At 18.8% G+C, this 22,959-nt stretch overlaps 1 protein-coding gene across 3 annotated transcripts in view; it reads left to right on the top strand.

The window, feature by feature from the left end:
• LOC122714434 (pancreatic triacylglycerol lipase-like) overlaps positions 1–22,959 on the top strand; it is a 61,330-nt gene that overhangs the window by 12,245 nt on the left and 26,126 nt on the right. For all 3 annotated transcript variants that reach the window (XM_043935753.1, XM_043935754.1, XM_043935755.1), the window contains one exon: positions 13,210–13,481. In XM_043935753.1, coding sequence (XP_043791688.1) covers positions 13,210–13,481 — 272 coding nt within the window. The remainder of the gene's footprint in view (positions 1–13,209; positions 13,482–22,959) is intronic.

Raw genomic sequence — 22,959 nt, 5'->3', positions numbered from 1 at the left:
TAATAGAAAATTTGTAAAAATAATATTGAATAATATTGAATGTCGAAAAAAATACAGTGAACAATTGGCAAAATAATCGGAAATTTTTTCAAGATCTTTCAATATATAAAATTTAGAAATGTCTCAAATAAATACATGATAAAAAAATCGTTAAAATAAAATAGTTAATGATGCATTATGGATATAAAGAAAGAATGAAAAAGAATATTTCTTAATTATTCATTTTTGATGAATTCAATTGTATAAACAAAATATAAAAGAAACAAATTTTTAACTAATAAAAAATTAGTTTTATTTTATCATTCGCGATGAAAGAAACGTTAGAGAATTCAAGTTATTTCAAGTATTTTTTTTTTCAAATGAAGAAAAATTAATAGCAAACGAATTTTTTAAAAAGTTTTTAAATATCATAAATGAAGAAGATATTATAAATTTGTAATTGATAAATCAATAAATTTATAATTTAAATAAAATAGATATAAATTTAAAATTTCTTCAAATAGGATGCTCACTACAAACAACATAATTATAAATCGATAATAATAAACTTAAAAAAACAATATGTAAAAAATTTCTTTCATAAATATTTAAATATATAATAAGAAAACGAGATTTAAGAAAATTCTTAAAGAAATTAATATCAAGAACATATATTTATATATATATTTCTTATATATTTCTTTTTGTTTTCGTTTTTGAAGAAATGTCATTCTCAACATTTTGTAAGTCATGACGAAAATTTGATATTGATAATTAACTATTCAGATCAATTTAAAGAATACTAATATATATAACTATATATTGAGGATTTAACAAGTTATATTAGTGTCATATTAATTGAATGATTTTATGCTTATCTAAATTTAAAGACGGGGAAATACATGATATAAATGACTAGTAAATGACAATATTTTAGAAAATTAATAGACAATGAAATAATCGAAACAAGAAAAACTTACAGAAAATGAAAAACAAAAGTCAAGATGTATATATGTATACTATGTGCAATGTATATATATAACAATAATAACAAAATAAATCACTCAGAACAATGTATTTGAAACCGCTGTAAGATACAAAATTAAACAAAATAATTTATTAACTATTTGTGTATTATTTATATAAAAATGTAATAATAATAAATTTATAATAAAATTATAATAAAAAAAAAATAATAAAAATAGCATGATTTTGTTTCAACAAAAGAATTATAATCAAAGAAACAGATAAAAATTATTGATTTTTTAAAATAAGTAATAAATATTACATTTTTATATTATATGATATTATATATCTAGATTTTACATAAAAAAATAATTATTTATGTATAAAAATTAAGTAATAATTATCTTATGCATATAATCATTGATTATGTTATATACTATATTCTTAGCCCCAACCCGTTCTTAAAGCTATGATAATAATAAAATTGATTTATTATAAAGTTCGCTGTTAATAAAGTTCTATTCTGAAACAATCAAGAGCAAAGTTCATATGATAATGAAGGTTTATCACTGAATTCACTAAAGTTTTATTCGTTCAAAGTTACAAAGTTTGAGAGTTCAGAAAATTCTGAGATGTAAAGATTTGATATTTGAAAATCATCGGAAATTAAAAAAATTCTGAGGTTAAGTTCTGATTTTGAAAAGATTCTATCAATACTAAAATATAACTTTAACTTTCTCTAAAATTCCTTCCACGCTCATCTCGCGACATCGCGAGTCTTCGATGAAGCATACAAACATCAATAATACTATGGACCAATCTGATCAAGCGACACTCCAAACCAAAAATTCGTAGAATTAGACTGAGAGGCTAGCCACCCATAGAATTCCTGTTTCTAGAAAACTGATCTGTCAGTAATTGTAATAATTCCTCTCAGGATGATACAAACACCGCACAGTGGAATATTTGTCTCTCAAAAATCTTTTTTTAAATACTCTCAAAATAAAAAAATTTTTATACAGATAATTAATTGAACATTTGGTTACAGTATAGTATGATTTTTTTTCATATTTTTTAATTGTTAACATAGTTGCATGGCTTTAAAGTATTCAATTTCCAAATTGAAAAAAAATTATTATTTACAATTTTTCTATTTCTTTAATTTCATTAATTTTTGATTGGAATAAGTATACTAGTATATTAAGTATAAGTATACATACTTAATATAGTATATTAAGTATGTATTTATATTATAATATCAAATTTATATTATAATATCAAATTTCATTTTGATATTGTTGATATTTTTGGAATTATATATTCTTTAATTTTTTTTTCAATCTTAATTTTAAAAAAGAGTCTAGTAGAGTTCAATGTTTTTTTTATCATTATAAAAAGCAAAATCTTAGCTTTAAAATAAAAAAAAAAAAAAATTAGCTATTACTAATTACTACTGAAGTAGCTATAATAATTTTTATTATTATTATTAATTATCAATCTAGAAAAGATTGATCAGAATTTTTGTGTAAAATTATTGTGATTTAATATATTAATTTTTTTGAAAAAATAAATTTTCAAAATTCATTTCTTTATAAGTGCTTTTTAAGTCATTTTAAATATCTGGAAAAAGTTTAGTTTTCTAAAGTATACAAAATGAAATGGCTGCTCGCGTTTAATCGGTTTGCAAACTTTTATATACAATGACAGTAAGAAATTTTAAAAATCCGTATCGATAAAGGTAATAACATTTGAAGATATAAAACCTTTTAAAGTTACTTTTTTTATATAAATAAATACATATTCGAGTCAGCCAACATATGTGAACAAAAAATTCGCTAGTCATTAGTTATTAGACAAATTGATTGCAAGTTTTATCTTCAAATTGTGAAAATTAATTTAATCATTATAGATTATTATAGTATAGCAATAATATAATAATAATAATAATAATAATAATAATAATAATAATAATAATAATAATAATAATAATAATAATAATAATAATAATAATAATAATATAATGTAAATACAATGTGAATATAATAATATAATATTTATAATAGTTATAATTAATATTTAATTTATATTAACTTTAAGAATTAATAATTAGAATTACTTATTTTGTGAAATTTTATGAAACTTTGTGAAATAAATCGATTAATGATGGAATTAAATGAACCAGATAAATAATTAAATTATAAAATTATGATATTACAATTAGTGTTATATATTTTATTGAATGTCTACTTTCTTTTCATATTTCATTTTAAAAATTTGTTTATAAATGTCAGGTCCATCAGATATCAAAATTATGATGATGATCATGCAGTTATATCAAATTATATAACAGCATGAAAATAGAACATTTGATAAAAAATTTAATTTTTTGGAAAGTACACGATTAAATAACTGTATTTTATAATTATTTGTATTGAATATATTATTACGATTAAAAAGTATTTTGATTATATATATTATCATATTTTTGATAATTTATTTATAAATAATCTTAAAAAATAATTTTTATTAATTATTTTATATTCATAAGATTATAAATATAATATCTAACAATATAAAAAAAAATTAAGAATACAAATATATGATTTCAATAAAAAAATAATTTTTTCCACTTTTGAGAGATAAATATCTTGTGCCGTTAAGATTAGAAAATATCTCAAGATCATGTTCACACTTCAATATCCACACGCCAATGTTTCTAACAAATATACAATTTCAAGGATCCTCTAATTTTTTTCTCGAAAATGGCATTCTCGCAATATCATTTTGTACCATTTGTTCAATGTTTAACACACACGCACACACACACAGAGACACACATTTCTTATTTATTTAAAATCTACATATAAATAACTTATTCATTTATATTTATATTATATATATATTAAATTTGTTTATCTAGAAATCCGGTTCCATACTAATTAAGAAAAATCTATGCATATATTTATATAAAGAAATGTTATTGTATATATTATTGTATATATGTATTATATATGTATATATATATACTGAAAATATAATTTTTGATATTCTTCTGACATTAGATCAAATGAATCAAAATTGTTAAATAATAAATTTATATTAACAAAATAATTTTGGCAAGAAACTGTAATAATTGTAAATTTTAATCTAAAATAATGTAAAATTATGAATTCCTTAACTTGTCCAATTATAACAATAAACTTTTATAAAAAATTTTGTTTTTTAATTATTGAAAAATATTAATATAGAATGATTTAATAATTTTATCCATTTTGAATATCTCTATTATTTATAATAATATGAAAAAACTTTATATTTTCTGATATATGATAATATGACATATTAATTATTTTTAATATGAATGGATGTATTGAGGATATTTTGAATAATTTATAAAATTATTTATATTTTTTTGATTAAAATGCTATAATTTTTTTATATCCGTAATAATCAGTTTTAAAATCAATTCAAACAACTATTATCAAGGACATTTAAAGTCATCTTCATATCTGTTTATAAAAATAATTTTACTTAAGAAAATATTTGAAGTTTTGACCATTTGCGATGATGCAAAATTGTAACCTTGAATCATTGAATCATATGCACATTTCATTATCTTTGACAATGAGTTTATTTCAGTATATTATTTCAGTATATGTAGTAATTCATTTTTTCATGTTTTTCAATATAGTTGACATTTTTTGTTAAATAATATGTTTTTTAAAGTTTCCCAGAAAAATCCAATAAGGTTAAATTATGAAAATTGAATCGGCTATAAAAATTCTCTTTGATTTATTCATTGATTTGGATAAAATTTATTTAAAACATTTTTTACTTCGAACATAATATGCTGGACATTCATCTTGTTATAATGTCAGTCATAATGTTTGACAATTATTTAATGATATATTTTCTAATAAACTAATTAATATATTCCTTATAAAATAATTATAACGCTTTCCAATAAATATTCTTGGAATAAAATAGGAACCGATCATATTATTATGAAAAATTCTTTTTGAGATACATAGATGCACATATTGATTGCTTGTTAATTAATCGCAATTTAATATATTATTAACAAATCAGTAGTATATATTACGTAAATTTAAAATTTTAAATAATTAATAAGTATAGCTTTATCGGTCAATAAAATTAAAAAAAAAATATTTCATATTGTTGTATTTTATGTTTATATGATTTGTGGTTATATATTTTATTTTTAGATTGACAATTATAAAATCCTGTAACTTTGGAGATTAATATGTGTGAAACTGTTTAATATACAAAGTTTTGCTCTTATTGAATTTTGTTACGTTTTTCTAAAAAAAAAAAAAAACATTATTATATAAAATATTGATATAAAATATTGATATAAAATATTTATATAAAATACTTATATAAAATACTGATTTCGAATAATTAATTGTTAATATATATAAAATGTATATATAATATATAACATCATAAAATAATCATGATATCATTTTATATATTTGATCTTAAATGCTGTTAATAAAAACTCCTTGAATTGATCTCAATATCAACTATCAAAAAAATTATATAGCATATATACAGCATCCTGGTCAAAAAAATGATTTCAAAGCGTTCATTTATATAAAAATTATTTATGACATATTATTATTATATATGAATGTTCTTTTTTCATTTTAAACAAAATATAATTTTTTCATTACAAGTAGAAGATATATTTAAAGTGAATAAAATTATTATATAAAATCTTTTTGTATAACATCAAAATTATAAAATAAAAAACACCAATAAAATGAATATATCATATATCATATAAATGCGAAAAACTAGAATTATTAAAAAATACAATTAAAATATTATACATTTCATGTAATAAGAAACTAGTATAATTAGTATAATTTTTGAAATAAATATTTATTTAAAGAATTATTCAAAAAAAATTTTTTATATAAATTATTTTAATATTTAATATTTTGTTTTATTTAATATTTAGATATTTATTATTTATATAATATATAATTATACATATAATAATAATACATATAATAATATAATTACAAAAATACAAAATTGTTTTTCTGTGATGGAATAGCATTTATATGTGAATTTCTACAAAATTATTTTCCTAATATATTTACTCAAATTAATATTCAAACATCATGGTTCGAAAAATATATATAATATTAATATACATATATGTAATTAAATTGAATTATTATTGAAGAATGAATTAAATAAAATTAAAATAAATAAATTCAAATAAATTCAAATAAAATAAAAATAAAATAAGAATAAAACATGAATAAAACATATTATTAACGAAAGATAATTTTTAAAATATTAAACTATTAACTATTAAACTATATTAAACTATAAAATACTATAATTAACTTTTATAAAAAATTGTTAATTAATTTCTTTTTTATTTTAATTTATAAAAAATTTTTTTGATGTTAAATTTCGCTATTATTTAAAAACTATTAGTGTATTAAATAAATAAAATTTATTTAATTTTTATTATTTAATCTATTAGTTTCTATTAATTAACAAATATTTTGATATACTAAAAGATAACCAATTTAATTAATTATAAATAAATATATAGAACATTAATATTGAAAATGATATGCGAATATTATTTTGAATAATTATAAGATTAAATAAATATATTTCTTTTTGTTGTTTCTTACATATGTTTCTTTTTAATTTTTATTCTCCTTGACTTGAATATTTATATTTCTTATAATATAATTCAAAGAGAAGATATTTATTATACATTATATATTATTATATACACATAGACTTTTATTATTTGTTTTTTTATTATTATCTTTTATTTCTTATTATTATTTTAAATAATTAAACATTTAAAACACTTGAAAATAATTAATTTTTTAAATAATATTTTATTTTTATTTCAAATAAAAAATATTTAATATTTTTTTTATTTTTATATTTAAAATGCTAGAAATTATTATATATTTACCATTTATTATTTTTATATATATATTTATTTTATATTATTTTTATTTATATTATATTATTATTTTATNTATATATTTATTATATATATATATTTATTATATTTTTATATATATATATATTATATATCTCGTTGAACAATTTCTGTCATATAATAGTTTTATTTTTATAATATTCTATCAATATTTTTTAAACATTGTTTGAATTTTTAAAAAATAACATTTTCTTTATTTTTATATTATGAACATTTAAAAAAACGTTGTATTAAAAGACATATTAAAAATGTTTAAATATTTAAAATTTCTAAATAAAATAAACTTATATTTTGTGCGAACGTTTGCCGTCAGATGTTATAAATCAAATCACTTTTACTTACTAACTCATATTAAATTCATGTAAAATAAAGTATAAATTTAATATCTTTAAAGTAAATTATATATATTTGGAAAATATATAAAAATCTTACAAATATTTAGAATATTTATTATTTTTTAAATTTTACAAATATTATTTGTAAAATTAGAAAACATCCAGTAAAAATGCAGTTATATTATTTATTATTATTTTTTTCTCTTACAATAAAAAAAATCTAAAATAAAATAAAATTGACGTAACATTACTGTATCAGTAAACACTTACAGTATTATTAGACAGTGCAATATATTTTTCAGAAAAGAAATATTTATATGGAATATAGAATAAATTAAATAAAAATTTATTTTAATACAAATATATAGACTACATAGAATTATATATATATAATATTAATGCATATTACATATCCTTTATAATAATTTTATAAATATCCGCTCTGTGATTCTTCTAATAAGAAGAGATCTTTAATCCAGAAATTTAAAAAATTATGAAATCTTGGAAATATGTAATGCTTATGTAGTTTTATATTGTGTTATATTACGTAATTTTTTTTATTGCTCAAAATCACTTTATAGAGATGAAATCAATCTTTGAAAATTCGATTATTTTTCGATTTTATTAGTTATAATAAGAAAATCGCAAACTATAAGAAATATAAGAAATATAAAAAAAATTTCAAATAGAAACTATCATTTTGTAAAAGATTTAATTGTTTATACAATTAAAAAAAATATAAAATAAGATTATAAATAAAAAAATTAATAATTATTTTTAAATTTATTTTTCAACAAATTATTTTTCAATAAAATTTTAATCAATAATATAACTATAACTGTTACTATAACTGTATACTATAACTGTGTGGTGATATAAAAAAACAAAATTTAAATACTTTTTGTCTTTAATAATAATAGTTTTATTGTGTTGCTGATTTTCATTACTGAATTTTCAAAAATAGAAATTTATATTATAGACTTTTATCTTTTATTAAACATTGTATCAATGTATCAAATAAGAATAGAGAAAAAAAATAAATTTATACATATAACTATTTTATCTTTTATTATATTATCTTTTATTATAGATCTTTTTATTTTTAATCTTGCCAAAATTTTTTAATTTTTTTATATATAAGATAATAAAAGAATTCAATAGAATGAATAAATAAGAATCTTTCCTTGTAAGCTATAATTGAGACAAAACTTTTATTTATATTTATTTCATCTGCAGATATTTAAATATTAAATATTTTTATAGTATTTAAACATTAAAATTTCAATTGAAATATATTATTTTCAATTATATATAAATAAATATCAAAAATTTTTTTTTTTCCTTAGCCAACTATAAACATTGTTGACAATTTATTTGTTTTTAAATTTCCTATAATAACAAATATACAATATACAAACAAATTATATCTTATAATAAAACAAATTATAATTATTTGTTTTTCCAATATTTATTAATTCAAGCATAATTATAAATATATAATTATATAAAATAAATAAAAATTATTTAAAAATTTTTTTTAATTAAATGAGAATTTTAATTTTATTATTAATATTTTATTTATTACTGAATTTCTAAAATTATTTTCATTTTGTAAATAAATAAACCTCTAATTCCTTTTCTTTCAAAATTTATAGGAAACAAAATATTTTTTTAAAAAATAGATGTCTTTTTTTATCATGAATTTCGTTTTCGTTACATATATTTTTGCTTTAATTCTTATTAAAATTTCAATTATGAAAATGTATAACAAATATTACTTATTATTATTTTACTTACTTATTTATTATTATTTTACTTATTATATTATTAAATAATATACTTAGTTTTTAAATATTTTTAGTTTTATTATTTGTATTTTAATTAAATTGCACGTGAATTTTTTAGTTCATTGAATTTTCAATAATTTTTTAGTTCATTGAATTTCAATAATTTAGATTTGTTAAATATTATTTTTTTCTTTCCTTTTTCTTTTGTTATCTTCTTCAATTTTTTATTGAAATTTATTTATTTATTTACTTTTGTTTGTTCTAATTTTTTAAATCAGTTTCGCAATAGCAATGACAATAACTACTTTCAACAATATTGCAGGAATATTATTTTGCAAAATGATAATTAATATATTCTTCTTTATGCTAATTGTGATCTTAATTGTAATGATTCTTACTTTTTAAAAATGATTTCCAAATTATTATATTTAACATAGTCATTGAAAATCATATTGATATCAAACCTTTTTTATATAAAGAAATTTACTGTTCTATAAAAATATTCAGATATTTTTCATAAATTATAAATTTCTTATTATTTCCTATTAGTTTTAATAACTGAAATTAATGCTATTTTCTTATTAAATAAATGTAAATACATAATAAATAAATTAATTATTATAAAAATTATATATAATTATAAAAATTAATGAATAAATTATATTATTGAAATTTTAAGATTTTTTCTACGAAAATGGTTGACTTGAGCAATCCTGCTTCTTTTAAGACATTTTTTTTTAAGACTTTTTATTTTTATGAATAAAATACGATATAATAAAAAAAATTTTATTTTGAATTAAAATCAAAATTACTTTTATACAAATCTTTATTTATAAATCTTTACTTTTATTTTTATTTACTGATCAGAAAATAATGCTTTTAGAATAATATCGTTATTTTTTATATATTTTGTTTTTATATATTATATTATTAATTTGCTAACAATTATTGATAATTATTATTTTCGATATTTCATTTTGGTATTATACAGAAGACAAATATATATAAAGAGATTAGAGACGGTTATATATATTTTTTAAATATATATTTAAAATATATTTTTTAAATATATATTTTAAATATATATTTAAAAAAAAATTATATAAAAGAAATTAAATAATACTATAATAATCTTTTTGCATATTTACGTTCAACATTTTATTCTTTATCAAAAACAAATATTTAAATAAAAAAATATTTAAAAATGTTTTTTTGTAAATATTTGTAGACTGATACATAATTATGGGAAATATTAGATGTAAAAATAAAACTATTTATTTATTTATATAAATTTCATAATGAAACATTTTTATTAGAATGCTTATATTAATATTAAAATTATAATGTAACAATATAACAAAAATCATAATTAAAATTTTTTGAAGTTAGTAAATATTTTGCAATTAATTTTTCTTTTTTATAAATATTTGTGAAATTTAGATAAAAAATTATATTTTTATTATTTTTATATTTATTATATACCTAAATATGTTATTTAATGTTATTTTAATATTTTATTATATTTATTTTAATGTTTTTATACTTTTAATGTTATTTTATTGATTTTGTATTTTTTAGCCATTGTTCTTATTTTCATTAATAACTTGCAATACAGCATTTTCTGTATATACAATATATTCTGTATTTTCTGTAATATATCATCAGGTGAGTTTATTTAATAACTCTTAGATTTAAACTCTTAGATTTAATAACTCTTAGATTTATCTATTAAAATGTACAAATTTTCATTATAATTTGTTAAGGAGAATATCTATTACAGATTAATTATATAAATATTAATTATAATTATATAAATAAGATTAAATTATTTTATGGAAATATAATAATATATATATATATTTATATCAAATTTTTCTTAATTGCATATTTTATATCGTCTCATAGAATTTGAAAACAATAATTCTTATATTATTTAATTTTAAACAGCAATGAGAATTGACATATATATAATATCGAGTATGTTTTCATGTAAAATTAATAATATTTTATAAAAATCAATATAGTGATAAATATCATATAAATAAAACAACAACTTACACTTTTTTAGCACCAAAATGTACTTTTTTAAATAGTAATAAGTAAAATAGTTTTAAATAAAATAGATTAATAAATTTGCTTAAAACAGTTTAATGTGATACAAGGTATTCTATATTGAAGCGTATATTTTTCTTTTATTTTTTAACATGGGAAATATAAAAATGTATTAAATGTAAAAATGTATTCTCTATGTATTAATTTTCTCTAATTTATTTTATATATACAAGATGGGGCTATGTTCATCTTGAATATTGCCGTTATTTGTAATAACATGAGAAAATGTTGTATACAAAACTTACACTATAGAGGCGGGCTTGTATTGTGATACAAATATTTTTGGTGTGAGTAAAGGCATAGAAGAGATTTTAAAGTTATCTCTATTTTTTTTTTTTTTATTGTGATGTAATAGCTGATGTTGAAAAGATTTCAGTAAGCATCAATTATTGAAGGTTCCACACTATAACTTATCATTGTCATTGGTACTTTTATAATTTTTTAATATTCTTATAACTATTATATTATATTTAATATTTTTATAACTATTATATTATATTTAATATTTTTATAATTATTTATTATATTTAATATTTTTATAACTATTATATTATATTTAATATTCTTATAAATATTATAACTTATATTAATCAATATGGATTATCGATACTCTGGTAATGCATATTATGCAAATTGAGATTTCCATGATTGGTAAAATGAGCTTCATCGGTGAATAGTATTGAAGAAAAAATTATTTCATTTATTTATATTTCATGTAGAACCCACTAACAAAATACAATACGATTCATAAAATCCATACCATATAACTCTTGATGGAGAGTTTCATTTTCCCATTTGGTGGGTAAATTATAAATTCCATCCTCAAAAAAATGACGGCTGCTTGCTGGTTATGAAATCATCAATACATTTTCAGATATCTTTTTTCGAGTTGACGTACTTCTTTGACAATTGATGTTGCAGATTCCCAAAAAGATAATAGTCTAAGAGAGAGCATGCCGTATATGGCAGGACTTTCCATTCCAATACATAAATTGTACTCTGCATTCCTTTTGCAACATATGATCGAACATTGTGCTGCAAAATCACGTGTCTTGTTCCTTGTCTAGTAAATGTTTCTGTTTTAACTGATCGTTATTATAAATTCATTAATTGATTTTAATAAAATTCAACAATTATTGTTCTTTCAGATGGAAGCAATTCATAATGGATGATTCGTCGGAAATCTTACCATATAGACAGTAAAATTTTTTTACAATGCAAATTCAGTTTTGTCATTGAAGTCAATAATTCACCCGAATTAATCCATGATTTCCATCATTTGAGATTGTCATAAAAGACTCATTTTTCATCGCCAGTAACAATTTTGTGCAGAAAACTTTTCCTTTTATGCCGTGAAAGCAAGATAGCAGAAATCTCGAATCTTTTTTTTACTCATTTTACTTAATTCATGTGGGATTCTAACTTAAATCTTCTATTCAATTATTTCAGTCAGATAGATACTGCTTATCTGACTCCTAATCTTTCTGCCAATTCTTCTTGCGTCTGAGTTTTTGTTAAACAATTCCTCTGACTGTCATCAAATTTTTTCAGAGCACTTGAACAATTGTCATCTTCCAAATTAAAATTTCCGACTTTTAAATTTTTGATATTACTTTTTGCATGTTCTGTAAGATAAAACGTTCTCTTCCAGTGCCGCACAAACCATTTCTGTAGCTTTAACTGTAGCTGATTTTCTGAAATGCAAAAAGTAAGCAGTGACGCAAATAATATTTTTCGCACATTATATTGTTTGAAATTGTTGTATAGAGCTGGAAATTTTTAGATCACAAAGCTCATCACAAGTGCTCTTTTTAAAAACAAAAGAACACTGTTTCAGATGTAACTATAAACGGGAAATAATTCAAATTCAGTCAAAAGTTATAATCGTAGAAAAAAAGGGGAAGGAAACTTATTTGCACATTTAATATAATATTAATAATTATTGTATTATATAAGACAAAATAACTTTACATATTTTATAATTTTCAATTTAAATAAGATATGATTTTTTCTTTTATAGAATGGTACATGTGGCGATGTTACGAACCATATGGTTGCTTTTATATTGGTTCACCATGGTCCGGAGAACATAGACCAGTATCAACATTTCCAAATCGTCCGGACTCTATAAATCCCCGTTATTTACTTTATATTCGTGAAATCATAGAACAACCGCAGGAACTGAAGATAGATAAAAACGAAACTATTCATAATTCAGTTTTTAAAAAACAGAATAATCTTTATCTTATCGTTCATGGATTTCTTGATAATGGTGACAAAACGTGGGTTATGGTAAGTACATCAATATATTTATTTCTAATCAAAAAGATAGCATGTGTATTATTTTGATTCTATGATTCGATGCTATGAGTAATAAGTAAAATTTGATAATATAGTCGATAAATTTCGAGACTTGCATATGCAAATCATAAAAAACAAGCACATTTTTTATGTTACAATAAAGAAATAACAAGAACGAAATGATATACTTATAAAGTCATAAATTCATATTTAATTTAATATTAACTTATATTTAATAAGTATTGTAAATTTTTGTGTAAATACGTAAATATGTAAATAAATATGTATTTCATATTACATTGAATACTTTACATATTTTATTTAACATAAATGAATATATTATATATTTATTTTTTGATAATAATTTTATTTGCATAATTATATTCTAATTATTACATATAGAATGAGGTATCTAATTAAGTTACTTTGAATATCTTGGCTGGTATTGATGATAAAAAGAAATATGTCAAACTTGCATTTTGAGATACAATTAAATTACTTTCTTTATTGATGGATATAATCTAATAAAAATATAAACTAAATTTTTGCTGTAAATCTTATAATAAGTAATTAAATCTTATAAAGAGGCTAATCTTTTAATGTGTTTTGAGATGGTTAGGAAGAAAAAATGATACCTAAGATTTTTTTAAATGAGAATTAAATGAGATTAATCTTTTGAATCAAAATAATCAAAATAAAAAATCAAAATAAAAAACATTTAAATCAATTAGTTTATCATGTATATAGTTATTATATATATAGTTACAAATTTATATTATATATATTTTTCTATATATAAAAATATAATAACAATATAATAATATAATATAAATAAAAAATTTATTTCGAAAAGAAATTTCGAAATAAAAAAAAAAGAAGAAATGAAAAAAATATTAGAATGATATTATTTCATAACATGTTTAAAATAATATCCTTCGAAGCACTAATCAAATCATTTACAAGTAAATTTTCTCGAATATTTAATAATATTAAAGAATAAAAATATGTATTGCTCTATATATTAATTACTCTTTTAAGAAAATATTAATTATTGATTAATTTAGATTTTGCATATTTATAGATTTTTATTAAATTATATATTTATAAATTTATATAAATGTTTATAGATTTTCTCTAATTTAAATTTTGAATTTTATTTTTAGATTTTTTCAATATATATTTTTATATTTGATTATATTGTGTTTTTATTATAATATCACAAGAGAAATTTAATTAGGATTACTGATTTAATTATTTAAATATTTCTTTGAATCATAAAATCTTTTTTTATTTTTTTTTTCCAAATTTTATTCTTATCAATTTTCAAATGATTTTCTTTATTCTTTTTATATGTTAATGCAGTTTTTTTTATTATGCTTTTTAACTTATATGAGTATACAAATGAAATACGGATTATACATGATATTTTTTAAACTTTATGTGACATATTCTAATACAAATGATCCTAATGGTTGATTGAATGAAAAATGATAAATATTATTTGAATAAAATGTGAATATATGAAATATATAAAAATACTAATTATATAAATATATTTTATATAAATATAAAATCTCACTTTTGGCAATTCATATCGAAAATTATAAATATATATATATATATATATATATATAAGATGTTCATAATGCTATTAAGTTAACAATTTTCTTATAAATATTTTTCTAAATAACCGTATCATTATATCAATTATATTATAATATTCAATATAAAATGTTAGCCAAAATATAATTTAACAAAAACAGATTATATCTAGATGGAATGTAAAATATTAACAAAATCTAGATTTAATAAAGATAATGTAATTATATAAGCATAGATATATGTCGATGAGATATAATAAAAACTATGAGCAAAATCTTAATCTTTCAAATGTGGTAACATATAAACAGACCAGAAATGAATTTCAATAAACATATTAATAATTGATTGAAAGTTTTTAACTTTTTAACGATACCAATTATTCTTGGAAATTCGAAATTTTAAACTTGACTTTCATCCAATTATAGTCGCAAATTATTTAAATTATTGATATTAATCTGATATGACATAACAAATATAAATTTTTTTTTAATACTTTTCAAGAAATGAAACAAATCTTGAATATTTTTAATAGAATGTTTAATAGAATATACTTTTTATCATATATGAATTGATATATCATATATTTATATCATATAAGAATTTATTTATCAATTTACAATTTACATTATTTTATACATTTATCAAATCAATTTGAATGAATTGAATTTATTCTGATTTTGATTTTTTATTGATTTCTGAATATTTATTATCAATTTGATATGTTGTTTTTCCGATTTTTAATTAATCTATTAATTAATTACAAACATTCTTTTTGACTAATGTGATTCATTTCATATTATAGTTATATAAATATCTGAAAATTCAATATTATTCTCAATGCTAATGATAATAATATTAAAAATAGAACATTTGTGAAATATTAATATAAATATTAATATAAAATATAACATGTTGATAAAAAACATGGATCCAGAAATCAATTGCACTATCAAATTTCATTAATCTCATTAATAACAATTTTAATTGAACCCTAAAGAGTTTTTATTTCTTTATTCCTATTTCTACTTCAATATAGTTTTTGTTCTATTATTATTTTTTGGTTTTTATTTCTTTTCTGCAATATTCTTCTACAAAGTTCCATTTGAGTCTGATTGACAATTACTAATCAGATGTAAATAAATCTCTTCACTTTTTTTATGATCTTTTTCTACCGATTTCAATTTTATATTTATTTTTCTTCTCTTCTCAATATGTTAAGGACAAGGCTTGTGAAGCGGTCGGATAATCTGGTCTATGTTTTCAATAGTTCGAGTACCATCAGTAGCTTGACAATAATTTATGAGCAGGCATGGTTTTCCTAATGTTTTCCAGATCTCGATCATAAATTTAAACAAAGGTCTCTAATTTAAATACAGGAACGGCTATTTCACGAATCACATTTGCATGTGATGGACCATCGTGAGAGCGAGCGCGAAGATTCTGATCCTCACGCTGCAACCTCGCAAGAGCCCTTGGAGGCTGTTCTGCAGCGCGACTATTGGTCCCTCCAACATTCTCTATGTTGTAATTATTTTCCCAAAAGGCAAAGATTGGAGAAAAACCAAGAGTCGCGACAGTCTTGCGATAGAGTTGATATAGAAATAGAAACGAGAACAAATAGAATTCGATGATACAGTGTACATCAAAATATAATTAGAATCATCACAGTTAGCCACAAAGAGTCAAAATATCATCATTTGTTCACTACAAGCTCATAATATAAACGAATATACAGTTCTACGAAAGTAGGTGGTCCTTCGAACAATAATATCAGTTTAGGCATCTCATTTGTGCGATATTTAATCGTTCATCACTTTTCAACTTTAACACAATACATTTTCTCTTTTTTTATTTTTACTTTTATTTTTTTCGATGTTTTTAAAAACTTCCATTTTCTTTCGCATGAACAGTCAATATTAATTTGTCGACATTAAGTAACGTTATTAAATCAAAGTCCATGTAAAATAAGCATTAAAATTTTCACTATCATTATTAATATAATTAGTATTATTATTATTAAATATATTTATTTAATTGTGGATATTTTCATTATTCTTTATAATGATATATCTAATATAAATTATTATAATTAATTATTAATTATATATGAATAATTAAATTATTCGTTATATTATAATTTCGATGTCAATTTTCGATAGGTGTTTCTTATATATTTTAATCTATTAAATATATAATTTGTAAATATATTTATATAGCCATATTTTTTTAAAAAAATCAATTTTTAAAAAATGACAATTTGTCAATTTTGTTCTATATATTTTTGTATAATAATAGTTATTTAGTTGATTGATATTTGGATTTTTTTTAAATAAAATAATATAAATAGTAATTAAATTATGAAATATATTAATATATCTAAATATATTTAAATATTTCATATCTAAATATATTAACATATCTAAATATGTCACCATAAAAATTAACAGTATATCTATATTTATTTTTGCTAATATTTTTCAATTTATTAAAAAACTAAAGATTTAAAAGAAAATGCAACCACATAAAATAAAACAGCTTTTCTGCTGAAAAAATTAAAAAAAAAAGATAAAATTATATTTGTTTCTAATATAAAAGCAAAATAGTTTGTCAGAATGAGCAGCAATAATATTAATAACATTCAATGATATCGCGATTCCAATACTGTGCAACATATTGAATAGTGGACGACCTCATTGAGTAATACACATACATATAGTTACTGCATGTTTTATCAAATAATTTTTTTATTTTTATTACCTTTGTTTATTTTTTATTTATTAAGTTATATTAGCTATATTATCTTATATTATATATGTATAAGTTTATGTATATAATATATTATGTATTATATAATATTATATTATAATATTTAATAATATATATAAATATAATATATATAAATAAATATGTATAAATAAATATATAATTATATAATATTATAATATTATATTATAATATATATTTATCTATAACTATTAATATGTTATAATATATATTATATATATGTATATATATAATATATATACATAAAATACACAAAAAATAATATAATATATAATATATAATATATTATATATTATATATTATTATAATATTATCATATTATGTTAGCTTTCCGATGATTAATCTCGTAGATTTTTCAGAATTGGTTGATAGTCATAGGAGTTATGCTATGACTAAATTTTTATAATATTAGTATAAAGAACTATTTTATGTTTATAAATTAGCAGAGAAAATAAAAATTATGTTCCAAGATTATAATTGTGTGCAATATCTATAGACTTTGAATTTTTTCTAAATATTCTTGTTTGATGTTTGAATTCTAGTTTTTTTAAATTTCAATGAGAATAGGAATAATTTCATTAATTCATTTAAAAAAAGATATAAGATTAGTTGATATCATGATTTATTTCATGTATTACAAAATGATAAGAAAGGTGATCAAGTCTAGTTTATTGATATAAATAATGAAAAATGACCAGATCCAAATCGTATTACTAGTTTCAAATAGTAATTTTAATTCCTGAAAAAGATTAATTAAAAAATTTGCGTATCTCCCAAAATGATTCTAGGCGACAATTAGTTTAATAAGCACTTGAAATCTGACGAACATGTAACAAATTTCAAAAGTTAAAAAGGATATTTTAAGAAGTCAGATACTAAAAATTATAAATCTTTGAAATAAAATACTAAAAAAAAAAATTAAAATTAAAAAAGAAAGTATATGGATTGATAGCTTCATAAATTTATTACTGTTACAGGTCATAAAAACTAACCGAAAAAATCAGCTATTGGTCTAAATTATATATATATATATATATATATGTATTTTTACATACATATATATATAATATATAATACATTTAATTGAATAAAATATATATTATTTTATTAGATTATATTAGCTTCTATTAAAAACAAAAATGATTTTATATTGTCTCTTGATGCTTTTCTTAACAAAAGAATTTGTTCTATCGTATAATATAATTAGATTTTTTTCTAGATTTTTAGTTTTTGAAATAAATTAAAAAATATTAAAAATGTGTATTTTGGTATCTTTTTATTATTTAAATATATTTAAATATAATAATTATTTATATCATTTTGTAGAAAAAGTTTAGAATCATTTCATGCCAAAAAAAATTGAATATTAATTATTCTAATTGAATATTAATTATTCTAAAAGTTTAAAACATTTCCAAATTTAAAAAATTGCATTTTTTATTCTAGAAAATACATTTGCAAATAATATTGCAAATAATATTAAATATATTAAAATCTATAAAAAATATCTATTGAAGATTACAAAATTAAATATGTAATATTAATCAAGTCATTTCTTGTTATTAATATATATTTATTTCCCTATATATTAAATGCTGAATAATATCGATATATGTTGAAATTCACGATTTGCAAAGTAACAATATTCCGTCAGATGTAAAACAATTTACATCATTATTCAGAATGAAGCATTAGTATAATACTTACTCAAATATCATATTTGACATCAATATATTAAAAAAAAAAAATTTGTATACATGGATCAACGTTTTGATCATTGCATTTAGTTGACTTAAATTGATTAATTTTTTTAGATTTTTTAAAAAAAAAGTATATATGGAATTCTTTATTTTAATAGAATTGTTCTTATTTCAATACATAATATAACGAAGAGAAATTATTTAAATATAATAAATTATATAATAATATAATAAAATATGGTAAATATGATAAAATATATAATGAAAAATGTAAAAAAATGAATGAGAAAATATTTAAAAAACAATAGTGTTAGTATTAGCATTATGTATTGCAAACATTCGACAAAAAAGTGCATATTTCGAAAACTATTTTTTATGATTTTTTTATAAAATTATTTTATCTTATGATTTTCTTAATATCATCCAAAATAGTTTCAATTGATGCTCAAAAAATAAAAGTTTAAAAAGAAATATAACTGCACATTATAACCACATATACACATTATTGATACACAAATTTTAAAAAAATTATAAAAATCTATAAAAAGTCACATGATACAATGATTAAATTTATTAAATAATATAAAATTTTATATAATTTTTTTTATCTGTGTTCGCGAGTACTTATTGCTCGCGAGATTTATAAATAACTTATTCGGAGAAATTTCTCATAGAAATCCTTTTCTGTTATTACTGTTCACAGATCTTTATTAAGTCTAAACAAAGAATGATGTTATCTGAGAAGACTGTTATTTTTGAGAATTTAATCGCCACTTATAATTGATAATATTTTTGACACACTTCAGTCTGTCAGACTGGAACAGAGTCCAATCCCAAGAGTAACATACTTCAGATACAAACAGCTAATTCATCGGCAATCAACATCATTCTAGTTCGAATTTTTTTCTAATTAGAAATTTTTCTTGAGAGTATCACGAATCAGACACTAATCGCGATATTATTTAATGTGTTCCACCAGAAAACTGAAATCCTTCCAATTGAATTAGAAAGGGATTTTCTAAGAGCTTCACTAGTGAAGAGAGTCTCATGTGAATAGGTCGTAGTCTGGATACGACAATTAGATAGTTTGTGAACACATCATGCTCTAATCGTCAGATACGATTGTTTATTATTACTTGTAAAGAAACTTTCATTGTGAACCTTCAATTTTCATGTCATAATCTGATTACCAGATACGACAAATAGATAGTTTTGTTCTAACATCACATCGTGTTCTGATCGTCGAATATTGATGTCACATTGTGAGAGACTCCACTTTTTTATAGACATATGCTTCGAACATGTAACCGCATTATTACAGTTCATTTATTTTTAAGAAAAACATTAACAATCACCAATACCAGCTTCTTCACATACACATATACGTCAGTCAAAAGAATATTTGATACATGTATACATACATTTAATAATCCATTATAATATTATTACTGCAGGCGCAAACAATCTGTAATACAAACAAACTTATAATTCAGTTTATTCATTAAACTTATATACATAGTGAATGTCCAAAAAATGTGAGAATATCTTTAAATTGGAGATTCCTAAGATAATAATTTAAAGATTTGATGGTTTAAAAGCTTCTATGATTTAAAAAGTTTAAAAAGTTTAATGGTTTAAAAAGTTCTAATTTTTCTTAAATTTTATCAAATACTTATATCCTTTATGCTTATCTCACAAATCTTCGATAAAATATACAAACGGCCATCCACAAATGATATTGTGGATTAAATTCTTGCTTGAACAATACTATTAATCTAAGAAAAATTTCTAGAATTAGGTTGAAGGATTATGGACACTTCGCTGTTTCCAGAAAACTGATTCGTGAGTTGTAATAATTTTTCCCAAGATAATACTGTTGAGATTTGTGTAGCTAGAAAATATCTCAAATCTCAAAATCATATTTATGCTCTATTCCGAAATGTATTTTTTAGTGTTTCTAAAAAATATACAATTCTAAAAATTTTCTAAATGCTTTTTTCAAAAACGGCACTATTCTTACGCAATATCATCCTATATCACTCTATATTATCTGTTCAATGTCTTAATATTTACTTTTTTTGTTATATGAATATAAATAATTTGAAATTATCTTATTGAAAAGAAAATAAATGATTTTTCTAAATTTTCTTTTAATTTTCACTATGAATCAAATTTTTTTTCTTCAAAATATTAAGTCACTCATAATATCACTTTATATTTAATTATTCAATACAAGAATCCATTGTTACTTAGTTTTTTCAAAATTTTTTTTTTTCATTAGAATTAAAAATAAATTCTAATCATCTTTGTTTATTAATTTGTCTTATAAAAGATTTTCATTTCACTATATGATTGTTATACTCTGTGTACTTTTTTTTATTATATTTTATACTGTTTCAAGTATTACTTGTTCTTTATAATTTCTATTGATGTTAATTTTATAGCATTTGTTTCCAAATCATATCTGTTTTTAAAATGACATGCTTATATGATATGATTCTAATTTTTAGTTAATATATTTTAATATTCGCTATCGATTTTGGTTTGATTTTGGTTTTCAATTTCATTCATCTTTGACATTATATCCTTGACAAATATATTATACAATAGAAGATAATTTATTGTGCAATTTTTCTTAACATTGTATTTTCTCTTCTAATTAATTGTCTAATTGCAATAAGAATTTCCATTTTTATTAAAATTTTCACAATATGATTTTTTCTATCTATTATATATATATATATATATATATATATGATCTTTTATATCTATTATATATTTTCTATCTATTATATACATTATATTATATTACACTAAAATTCATTTGAAATAATCAATTAAATTATTTTTAATTTTTGTTTCAATCTTATTTGTAAACATTTTATAGAATTCTTAGAACTAATTGAATTTTTTTGCAATCTTTATGCAATTTTTATGCAAATCTTTTTAATTATTTTTGTTATGTTTTTTTTATATTTAATATTTAATTTTTATTTTTTATATTTAACAAATAATTGTATATTTTTTCTTTTTCATTAATAATAATTATATTTTTATATATAATAATATAAAAATTAATTTTTAATCTTTTTCTTGGTAAATTTAATAAATTCTAGTGCTGCATACAAAAATTTTTTTAATTGATTTAATTTTTAATTTATTTAATTTAATTGATTTAATTTTTTTAATTTTTTAATTGTATATATTAGTTTATGAAACAAATTATGATTTTTCAAATTTTTATTATAAGTATTTTTGACACATGAAATCATCAAATTTCATTCTTAATTTTCATTTTTCTCAGTAAGAGTTGTTTTTTTATTAATTTTCTTATTCATAATTTTTTTCGTTATTATTCATTATAATTTTAATTTGCATTTAAT

The sequence above is a fragment of the Apis laboriosa genome, unplaced genomic scaffold (assembly GCF_014066325.1).
Source record: "Apis laboriosa isolate Shangri-la unplaced genomic scaffold, ASM1406632v1 scaffold30_cov140, whole genome shotgun sequence".
In the NCBI taxonomy this organism is placed as follows: Eukaryota; Metazoa; Arthropoda; class Insecta; order Hymenoptera; family Apidae; genus Apis; species Apis laboriosa.
Note: the sequence above shows the minus strand (reverse complement) of the source record. Positions and strands in the feature narration are given on the sequence as shown.